This window comes from Rhynchophorus ferrugineus, unplaced genomic scaffold (assembly GCF_030347505.1).
Source record: "Rhynchophorus ferrugineus isolate W39M unplaced genomic scaffold, kcgeb_rfMv2 rfM10, whole genome shotgun sequence".
Classification (NCBI taxonomy): domain Eukaryota; kingdom Metazoa; phylum Arthropoda; class Insecta; order Coleoptera; family Curculionidae; genus Rhynchophorus; species Rhynchophorus ferrugineus.
The window spans coordinates 1,202,219-1,214,578 of NW_027472589.1; the positions used below are offsets into that span (position 1 = coordinate 1,202,219).

At 33.9% G+C, this 12,360-nt stretch overlaps 1 protein-coding gene across 1 annotated transcript in view; it reads right to left on the reverse strand.

Annotated features, from left to right (window-relative positions):
• Nmdar2 (glutamate ionotropic receptor NMDA type subunit 2) overlaps positions 1–12,360 on the reverse strand; it is a 261,917-nt gene that overhangs the window by 93,493 nt on the left and 156,064 nt on the right. Inside the window, exon 7 of the mRNA XM_076415791.1 lies at positions 6,089–6,318. Coding sequence (XP_076271906.1) covers positions 6,089–6,318 — 230 coding nt within the window. The remainder of the gene's footprint in view (positions 1–6,088; positions 6,319–12,360) is intronic.

Below are 12,360 nucleotides of genomic sequence, written 5' to 3' on the forward strand. Positions count from 1 at the left end.
GAGGAGTATCAGAATATCATCAAACATCTTTCGTGGTCAGCAAAATTGCTAGCTCTCATCATAATCCAACAGTTATGGGGAGTTTCAGGGCATTATATTATTGAACTAATTGTCGAATGTTTCTTCCGCTAGAACATTCCGTTGGAAACTACGAATCTATTTCGCAATGAGCTGCATTCTTTTCAAAAGCAAATGGGGACTCAATTCTTTTTTAACAAACAACTGGGGGGCGTTGGGTTGACAATGGTTCCGCAGTTACTCGAAACATTCTTTGGTGTAGTTAAGTAGATTTCGAGCAAAATTATCGCAACTGTAGCTGCAAGGTCAAGGAAACAAGACTCAAACTTTTAAATACACCCCTAGTCCGTGGATTTCCAGCACGAACATCGTAGTTCGAGGTATAAAGTCGCCAGAGGCAGACTGAAGTTGCTGTAAACCAACATAGTCTATTAGAAACTGGACAGTAACTCAGCTAGAGATAGTAACCTTAACATAAGTGAACTGCTATGGGAAGTTTTAGAGCAGATAGTGAGAGCCAAATTTCCATCTCCAACATAATTGAACCAGTTGACGGATATTTTATCCGTTGGAACATTGCGTTGGAAACTGAGTCTACCCTATGAATAATTGCAGTTGTTTTAAAAACAAATAGTACCTCAACAATTTTCTAATAGATACATTTTATGTTATGGAGATAAAGTTGCTGACATGTTATATTGAAAATTTCCAAGTATGTTAAGGGCCAGGATATCAGTTCGTTTATCTTGTGCCGTTGTTAAACTTCTTGCGCATATGTTATAGCTATATGCACGACGACGTGTACAAACGGTTGCCCATGTTCGTGACATTATATATCTTAGCCGACAAGGCCCGACTAATTACGCGAACTTCCCCATTTGTCTGTGTCCGAGGCGCTCAAGTTTCAAGACGACGTTCCGCAGGTTTTCACTCCGATGGGCTCGCGGGCCGAGAGAAATTGCCATAACGGCGATGATGTGGTGCAAATCAAGTTAATAAGCCGTATATTAACGATCTAATTGCTTTTGAAAGTTTCGACGGTGGATCGGCCCCGGACTACCCCGAAAGATGAATGGCTTCGAGAAAGTTATTTACTCGATAACTATCGATGGCTGTTCATTATTTATCAAGTATTTCAATTACTATTAGTTCATCACTTCAAATTACCGTTACTTTAAATGAACCACGAAGAAAATCAACGTCAACTAACATATAAATGTAAAGAGTGTATTGTGTCTACTGTCTACTAGCCTGAGAGGATTTTTAAGGTGGTGCAAAAGTCACGCTACCATTTTCATTGCGAGACATCTTGGTTATGTGACGTTTAGCTCAGTTTCGCTTTAACCATTGTGTTGTGTAGATGTCGAAATTTTATTATGAATAAATATACGCCAAAACAATGAGCAGAAATGGTGACAATATTTACTGAAAATAATTCAAACATATCCCAATCGTCCAGTGCCTCACAAAACCACAATTTATCGTTTACATGCGAATTCTCGACAGTATGGTACGACAGCACACAGATCTCGTTCTGGACGTCAACACACGTCTAGTAACACTGAAAATGTGGCTCTGGTGCGCGATAGCGTTGCAGAGTCTCCAAAAACATCAATTAAGAGACGTGGTTCCCAGTTACACATTTTTGCACGCAGTTTAAGGCAAATTTTGAAAACTGATTTGAAAATGTTCTCGTACAAAATCCTATTAGTCAAAAAATTGCTATCGAGAGATCCTGATCAACGAGTTGAGTAGCGTAATGTAGTCCTAAGGCTGTTTGGTGAAATTGAAGATTTTTCGTCTAAATTGATAATAAGCGATGAAGCCGATTTTCTTCTTAGTTACCACGTCAATAAACAGAACAGTCAATTTTAGAGAACACAGAATCTTTAATTAATTTAAGAAACATCATTGGATTCACTAAAAACAAGTGTATAGTATGGTATTCATGCTGAAAAGATCATTGGTTGTTTGAAAATGACCAAGGTATTGCAGTTACTGTTACTGCTGAACGGTACCGAGACATGATTTGAAATTTTCTTATGCCTGAGACGGACGGGCAATAACCAGAGGACAGGTGGTTTCTGCAAGATAGCACCACAGCACACACATCTCGTTCAACAACTATTGAATGACGTTTTTCCACGAAGATCACTGTCCTTGTTGTGATCATTGTGATCATTGTTGGAATTTTGCCTTCTGGTCAATGGCAAACATCAATTTACGACCACAGCAGGAACATACAACTATCGCAAACAGTAGGAGCGTCATCCTCTCGCCTAGAGTTCGGGCAAAAGTACCAAGTTGAAACGGTAAGGTGGATTCAAGGTGCTCAAAGACCTCTAGATACAGACCTGAAGTTGTTGTGAACCAACATAGTCACCTAGAATTTGGGAAGGTGCTTGAGATTTAAGGTCAACAAAGGAAAATTGCGTTGATTCGCTGGGGAAACTAAAACTTGAGGAACTATTCCATACCGTCTATACCATAGAAATTTGAATAAAAACTAATTTATTTAGGTTACTCATTAAGCAAAACAGTTACAAAGCTGTTGTAAGTCGTTATTATGTTCATGGAGTTACTAATACTGACAAACTCTATCTGTTAGATGTTTTAGAAAACAATAACATCAATTTATATTCAATGTCAGACAAAATAGAAGCACATCAAGCCGGGAAAACTGACTCTAGAGCGTTTTCCGATAAAAAAAGTTCCGAGCTGATGCATAAGTAACGAGAGCGGCTCCAGCCAGAAACACCAACATAAAGAGAAAAATCATCTCTTTTTTCGCGTTAAAATAAATAGGAGAGCTGTCAGAAAGGGAAAAGGAATTTTCTCACCCGTACATAGGCGCCAAATTTACATGCGTTATGCGATGGGAGGGAAAAATCGCGACGACGAAATCCAAAAAAAAGAAAAGAAAAATAAAAGCCACACCGCAAAATCCGAATTTGGCATACGCCTGACAAAAAGTTTTTTAATATCGGAGTGTAAATTAATTTTAAAGGGTTTAGAACAGATGGCTTCACTGCGTATTAAATCGCATCGGGTATATTTGTTATCAACTTCATGTTGAAGCTTCACTGACAAGTTTCAGTTTTCGGTATGAGTTATTTTGTCGAAGTGTTAACATACATTTTTTCAGGGCGCTGAAAATGTTTAAATTAGTATCGAGCAAATCGCATTTCGACTGCGGTGTGAAATTTATGGAAACGATGCTCTATTGATATAAATATATGATAGCTGGTTTCGACGTTTTAATAGTGGCGATTTTGACACTGAAGACAAAGAGGGTTCTAAAAAGTCAAAAAAAATGACGATTAGGATTTTTGTAAATGGAGATCACTATCGTTTATAATAGGGTAGATGACTGTAATAAAAAATCACCAAAATATATAAATTGTGAAAAAAAAATGTATAAAAAGAATTTCGCGTGTAGATAAAATGTTGCTTTTTGATGGGAAAAAATACAGTTGAAGCAAAAATTTGGCTTGATGCCGAGTTTCCGGATACTGCTCCAGGAAAATCAACCATCATGGATTGGTATGCTAAGTTTCGACATGGTGAAATGAGCACCAAAGACGGTGAACGTAGTGGACGCCCAAAAGATGTTGTTACCGACGAAAATATTTTAAAAATCCACAAAATGATTTTGAATGACCGTAAATTGAAATTGAATGAAATGGCAGACATGATATACGATATCAACTGAACGTTTACATTATATTTAAAGCGGGTGCCGCGTGAGTTCACTTTTGACGAAAAACAACGACGAGTTGATGATTCGGAGCAGTGTTTGAAGATGATCAAGCGTAATAAACCCAAGTTTTTGCATCGATATGTGATTATGGATAAAACATGGCTCCATCATTTCACTCCCAAGTGCAATAGATAGTCATCCGAGTGGACTGCACATGATGAACCCGCTCCAAAGCGTGGGAAAATTCAACAGTCGGCTGGCAAGGTTATGGCGTCTGTATTTTGGGATGCGTATGGAATAATTTTCATTGACTACCTTGAAAAAGGAAGGACCATCAACAGCGACTATTACATAGCATTACCGGACAGTTTGAAGGACGAAATCGCCAAAAAAACGGACACATTTGAAGAAAAAGGAAGTGCTGCTCACCAAGACAATGCACTGTGTCACAAGTCAGTGAAAACGATGGAAAAAATCCATGTATTGGGTTTCAAATTGCTTTCTCATCAATTGTATTCCTCCAGATCTAGCCACCAGAAACTATTTCCTGTTTTCAGATCTCAAAAGAATGCTCGCTGGGAAGAAATTTTTATCGAATGAAGAGGTGATCGCAGAAACTGAGGCCTATTTTGAAGCAAAAGAAAGATCGTGCTAAAAAATGATATCGAAAAGTTGGATGGTTGAGAGCTATAATCAGTGTATCACCGTTGAAGGGAATTATGTTGAATAAAAAAACTAATTTTGCCAAAAAAAATGTGTTTTACTATGGTAGGCCGGGGACTTTTCAATTGACCTGTTAAAAACTAAGAGGAATGAAAAAATAAGAGAAAAAAAGCTGACGAAATAGGTAATTAGATTTGGTTGCGGGAGAGGTGGTTTCGCGAGTTTTTGGGAAATAATTTTGCGGAGGCGCCAGTCGAGACGTAATTAAATCTACTGACGGCAGCAGCTACAAAAACGGGCGCGGGGACAATTCCGGGTAAATGCTCGCGTGGCACACCGTTATTTCCGGTTCCTTTAATCATTCGATTATTTTTAAAGGCTTTCCGCTCCTCCCTTTTTCCAGCGTACGTAGATCAGTCGACGCGGTGCCTCAGGCATCGCTGATGCCGCTGCAGCAGCCTCTTTTCTGGCGCCGTAATGAAGTAATTACGTATAAAAGGAAACTTCCCCCTTTGCGTAAACGGAATTTTCATTGGGTTGGGTTTCAAAATCGTCAGGCTTCTTTTTTAACTGAAATGACATATAGGCTCCCCTTATATATGTTGCTGTGTTTTTTTTTGTTAGTTTAAAATGTAGATGGCACACATATTACAACTAGTTATTAATTGTAACCACCTACAGTTTGTTTCAAGTAGCAATAAACTTACGTCACCAAAATATATAATGTATTACCTAGTTCAGTTTGTAAATTCGTTTTAATATCGGACCGTATTTTTCTTCTCATTTTATTCCGATAAAAAAGAGATATAATGCTGTCTGATAGGTTCAAACATATAACCGAATCAGCCTAAAAAAGTCGTTCAGTTGTCATATTTCTCAACATTCTTCGGTTATAAACCAGCAAATGTTGTTACGGCGCTTTGCTTGTTTTTGATAAATTTTAAATCGCAGCTTAATATCTGCGATTACTCTGGTTAATAACTGATCACCTATCTAATCAACAACATCGAACAGGAACCAGGTAATGGGGGCCCGTTCTTACCAGTAAAATACTTTAGGAAAGTACGTATTGATACTATTAAATATTAAGCTGCTAGAGTTTTTATTGGTAATATTTTAATTGTGTTACCGAGGCACTGAGTATTAGTATGGAAACTATGACCAAATTCACTCAAAAAAAAAAGAAAAGGAAAACAAATGTGGATTCACCGAAAAGAAAGTATCTACATACCTCGGCCTTAGTTGTATTCAATTTATGAATTGTATAAATACGTTGAGTAGTTTTTTATAACATAAACATAATTTAATACAATTGCGGAGAAATCTGTTAATATGGAAAGTATCCACAGAAAACTTAAGGATGTGTAGCTCTTTGGGAGATATAAGTCATCACTTCAAATACTGTTAAGAAACATAGGATTTGAGTAATATAAAGATAACCCACGAAGAGGTACAATGCAAATTACAGACATTAATTTTAAACGAATACAATTTTTAAAAGCATATAAAACATTTAAAGCAGACTTGTTCTATTGTTATTATTAGTTATTCGAAGATGAATAAATAATTTGCGTTACTAGATTGCATTTGGCCTTTAGTAGAGTTACGAGTTTCAGAAAATATAAAATACAAAACATATTTGACAAAATTGCTCTGATAGGCTCAATTTTATAGTTCTTTAAAATATAATATGGTTCTGGTACTTACTCAGTGATGGCTTCGTCACTGGCCACTCGACACAAAACGCCTCTATCCATGGAACACTTGCCGGTTATGGGATCTGGAGGCGCCAACTTGATATAAGGAGGTTCCTCTAGGAAGGTGATTTTCAAATGGAACTTTTCTGGTACTCCCTGTGGCGGGGTATGACTGTTTCCAGGCCAGACGATGTCCTTGATATCCAGTCCTTCTTTCTGCCAGGACTTCCACACACCAATCTGGAAGAGAGTATAATTTTCACTATTTTTGTTGGCATATCGGTTACAAAGATAACAGTGTAGTTAATTACCAAAGGTATGGTAAAGAACTTAAAGTAGATTCGTCATCATAATTATGAAGGATTTTATTGAATACAATATATATATAAAATAATTGCATCAAATAAAAGTCAGTAGTAATTTTCAGTGTTTTCGTTATTTAGTGTACATTACTACCCAATCACACAAAACGATACGGTTTAGTCCTCTTGAATCTACACCCCAGTACAGTGTTGTCCAAAAGCTGCATCATGCGAGATGTCTTAATATCGTTAGAAAGAAAGCCAGTAAAAACTAATACAAAATATGGTTATCAAAATATGTTCGATATTTGTGTTCATTCAAAACCTGGAAAATCACCAAATGAAATAAAAGCCTATAGATCTATCTCATTATTACCAGTAATATCTGATGTATTTGAAAAGGATAAAACATATTATAGAGATAAAAACCTAATACCTACACCGCAGTTTGGATTTGTTAACTAAATTAAATATTTGACGATTGATTGATTGATGATGATTGAAGATTGAGGAAGATTGACGATTAAAGAAGAGAATTCAAGTGTATAGAATAACAGATGTACTTGAAATAGTCTATAAAGGTAAAAAGGCATGTTCAGGTATATTCTTAGATGTGGCACAAGCCTCCGATCAGGTATGGCGTGACGGTTACAGAAAATTTTACCGAAAAAACACATTGAGATATTGAAATCTTATATTACAATCAGAATGTTTACAGTCAAACGCGAGGAAGTCTATTCTGGAATAAAATAAACTAGGGCAGGTGTAATATAAGGAAATGTATTGGGGTCAAGTCTTCACCTACTTTACGTATGTGATATATCACAAATAGAAAATATCGCGATGGTTATATATGCTGATGATACTTGCTATCGCAGATAACAGCGGAGAAGCCACCCAAAAATTACAACAGGTAAGTGACAATATAAATAATTAGACCCAACTTGAAAAATTGACATTAACGAAAGTAAATTTGTGTATGTGTAGTTTACGTATAATCAGACTGCACAAGAACCAACAACAATAAATGATAATATCATTCCATATAGCAACAACGCTATCTGGGAATAAACTTTGATGCATTCTCTCTCCATTCTCATGTTAAAATTGAAGTAATATAACTCTTGGATATCACCAGAACAAAACAGAGACAAATTGTATATCAGTCAGCAACGACTGGTACTAATGTAATAATTAAATTACTAAAAAAATTTGGGTCAATATAAAATAACTTAAACAATTTAATGAAAACAGTTTCCTTTTACAAATATAGACACAGTAGTACTTCCCAAGCCTTCAGTTCGCTAAAATAATGCTTCAAATTAGTTTTTAAACCTCAAGTAAAATATTTCATCAAGGGTATTAACATTTTGGCAATATCACAAATATATTTTTATTTTATATCCATCCCCAAGCTATCCTACAGTTCTGACTTAAGGTCGTCTGATTACCATTAATTTTAAAGCTTGTTAAGTCCTCCAAAAGTTACAGAATTCAGTAATTATCATACGGTTGACGGAATGATGGTAAAAGGTCATCGCACATAATGAAAAACGTACAACAGATTAAACTTTATTCTTCGTACAAATAAATTGAGTTTCGCAACTGGAGTTTCCTCCACGCCAACCCGACAGAACGCCCGTTCTGTTGTCTCGTAATTACCGCAGATGGAAAATATGATTTTCCGTTCTCATTATCCGGATAATCAGCGTTACCTAGTTTTTTTCTTGGTCCCTAATTGGACGTCATTACAATTAATTAGTTATCACGAGCTTCTGGAAAATAATCAACCAAGTAACGACTCTTAATAACGTCTCGGAGAGGCGAAAATCTCCACTCTTCCACGGTCATTAAAGAAGTTTCGGAGAGTATGACAAGTAATCTTGCCTTTGTCAGCGGCCTCTCCGTTCCGTAAATATCATAAAGCTCGAGTCACTCGCCTTCTTTCGAAATTAATTCATTATATACAACAATGCTGGACGCGAACAATACGAATTAATTAGAAATTAGTCAACTAAATTCGAGCTTATTAAATCGCGAGCGAGTTTCGCTGATGAAAAATGGTAATTTATCGAATATTAATTGATTCATTTCTAGTTTGATGATGTTATAATTAAATATCGATGCGAAATTATAATATTAATAATAAACTGTTATCTTCTCGTTAGGCCTCATCAGTATCCTATTCTGGTTATGAACCAAGATAAAATAAAAAACTTGTGTGAACCCTGTACGTTGCTTTTGAAGTGAGTTGGGATCCAGATATCGATCAAGAAGCATTGAGTGTTTACATTTGAAGTAAAAAATCCTGAGAAAATACCTGATTGTACTAAAATTTAGTTACACGTTAACCTGATGAAGTTTATTAATTACTATCGTGATAATTCATTTGAAAATAGATGAAATGATAATAATTAGAGAAATTACTGTAGCTACTAGAAAATTTCATACTTTTAATATTGCAAAAAAATAGTAAAACTTGTAATTTTTGGTTACCTTCAAATATTTTACTGCCATTCAAATACACATAAAGATATAAAACTATAACACTGATGTCTGTTGTAAAATTAACTGAGATGTGTTGATTTGTAGTTTTTTGTGTAATTTTTAATTTTTAATTTACCCGACATGAAAACAAATTATTTCTTCAAGGTTGTCACTGAGAGACAATCAATCTGAGACCATTTTAATGTTTTAATGTTCCATTTTTATATTTTCCATATATATACTCACGAAAAATCGCGATTTTTTACAATTTTTGAAACTTTTTAAAAATATTTTAGTTTAAATAAAAAATAAAACCGAACTTCAGGTATGTTATTTAAAATTAACTGCCGAATTCATATATGGTACATTTAAAGGGATATCTGTAAGAGTTTTGGAGATATGCTAGTTTGTAAGTTTTATATAAAAAATTCTTCATCCAAATATTATTTGATTTTTCAGTGAATATTTACTTGACACGAAAACAAATTATTTCTTCATAGTTGTCACTACAAAGTTATTATTTTATCAAGTTTGCGATTTATTCTGAGACTTTTTCAATTTTTGTACTTTTTCCATATATATACTCAGGAAAAATTGCGATTTTGGGCCATTTTCAAACTTTTTAATACTATTCGAGTTAAAATAAAGATATAAAACTAAAACTACAGTATCTTATGTAAAATTAACTGCCGAATTCATATATGATACATTTAAAGGGATATCTGTAAGAGTTTTGGAGATATGCTAGTTTGTAAGTTTTATATAAAAAAATTCTTCATCCAAATATTATTTGATTTTTCAGTGAATATTTACTTGACACGAAAGCAAATTATTTCTTCATAGTTGTCACTACAAACTTATCATTTTGTGAAGTTTGCGATTTATTCTGAGACCTTTTCAATTTTTGTACTTTTTCGATATATATACTCAGGAAAAATTGCGATTTTTGGCCATTTTCAACTTTTATACTGCTATTCGAGCATAAATAGAGATATAAAACTAAAATTGAAGTATCTTATATAAAATTAACTGCTGAATTCATATATGATACGTTTAAAGGGATATCTATAAGAGTTTTGGAGATATGCTACTTTGTTTGTAAGTTTTATATAAAAAATTTTTCATCCAAATATTATTTGATTTTTCAGTGAATATTTACTTGACATAAAAACAAATTGTTTCTTCATAGTTGTCACTACAAAGTTGTTATTTTATCACGTTTGTGATTTAGTCTGAGACCTTTTCAATGTTTGTATTTTTTCTATATATATATATATATACTCAGGAGAAATTGCAATTTTTGGCCATTTTCAAACTTTTTACTGCTATTCGAGCTTAAATAAATATATAGAACTAAAATTTCAGTATCTTATTTAAAATTAACTGCTGAATTCATATATGATACATTTAAGGTGATATCTATAATAGTTTTGAAGATATTGTAGCTTGTATGTTTTTTTATAAAAAGATGCTTCAAGTTGTAGTTTTGTCGTGTTTTTGTTATAATCTAAGACCTTTTAAATTTTTGTTTTTTTTTTCTCATATATACAGCGATATTTTGTCCTTTTCAAACATTTTATTGCTATTCGAATTTTGTTTCCTAAAAAACTAGGTAATTTACTCTATTGTAACTGTAAGCTGATACACTTTTAAATTTTATTGCTGCTACTTATTTTATTTGTATATAATTTTTTATTTATGAAAAATTATGTATGAAATACAAACAGCTTTATATATTTAGTTATTTAAAATATAGTGATACAAAATCGTATGTATATCACAATGAATCCAAATACAATTAAATATTTTCATTATTATTTTCGACATAATCATAATATTTGGCAGTAATTTTATTTTTATTGGAAATGTTTTTAACAAACATTGTTCCTTTTGATATGACTCTTTTATTAAACCTTATTCATCCCAACAAGACCCGCGGGCGGGATTTAATATACTGCTTCGTTTTACTCCAGCTTTGACGTCAGCCAGAATATCACAAGGATTATTACCGTCTTTCCATCTAACAAATAAACAACAAACAAGCTACCAAAACTGAATTTTAATTGTAATTATATCCGAATCGATAAGTATTTCCGAACAAAACCAACCGAAACACAACATATCTAATTTATTAAGCGAGTTTCTGCCGGCAAAGGGGGTTTTAACAGTACCTGAAGTTATATTTTATCTCATTTTATCCCTCCTAATCATTTAATAATAATATCTTCGAGCGCAGACTCGCTAATGAGTACAAAAAGCCGTGAAATACTTAATAAGAACAAAATAAAAAGGAACAGCCTCAGTTCTGAAGCATTATCGGTGTAAATACCGATAATAAATCGCAATAACTTTTAATAACGGAGCCATAGTGTTATCTGAGTGCTGCGCTAACACCTCCAAAGGCCATAAATTAATAAAGCCTTGTTACAATGGCCTGGCAATCTCTTTAATTTATTCAGTCCCCGGGGTTGATTCCAAAGCTACCTGGGGAAGAAAATAACAACACTAACAGGACCGATGTTCGTCCCCTTCCACCCTGTCGTGTCCCACAGTACGCAACAGCCTCCGGGGCGACTAGCTTAGCTTCAGTAGGTTTAATATTTAGCTAAGAGCTAACGTAATCTCGTTTGTATTGTAATTCTTATTAAGCCCCCCAACAATTTCTAGATTCGACTTTGATTAGGTCTTGAGAGTAAATTTCTTAACGTTAATATTAATAATTTATAAATATCTAATTGTTTATATATATATATATATATATATATATATATATATATATATATATATATATATATATATGTATGTATAAGGAACAAAGTTCTGTTTATATTTATCTAACAATATGTTTTTGTGAAAATATCTTTGTGTAATACAAAAGTGTTTCAATTTTTTATAGAAGTTCGGCCATCTAGACAATAAGTACTCTGAACTGAATAAACTAGATATTTGTAAAATTTTTAGATTCTTATATAACAGATGCTTCCATCTATTCTAACCAAATTTAAGGAAGGTATTTATTGGAAAAAGTTTGGTTTTCGGTCGGTTTTTGGCTCATTGTCACTTTGTATCGCCATTCAAATAGTCCCCTCTTATTTTCGTTAAATAAAATAGTTTTTAAGGAAACTGAATGGATTTATAGCCATGTATCCTAAAACTAACGACCCCTTGAACCCATTAATTTAAACTTAGGTTAAACTCTACCGACTATCTTCTACAGTCACTCCACTCGACAAACAACCGCCACCCATCAAAAATAAGCGTTTAAAGACGAATTGGACCAGATCCAGAAGGTCGGCGACGCAAATACGCGAAAGTGGATTAAGCCGAACTCCGCCTATGAAACATAATAAGTTCTTGACGCTGTCGCCGAGAAAGTCGTAACTTCGTTTCAACAGTGGACAGTGCAGGAACGAAGATGTTCCTACGAGACCGTTTTTTCCTTGGATCGGCGAATTTATAATTCAGTAAGAGAAGTTACAATGAATAAATTCGA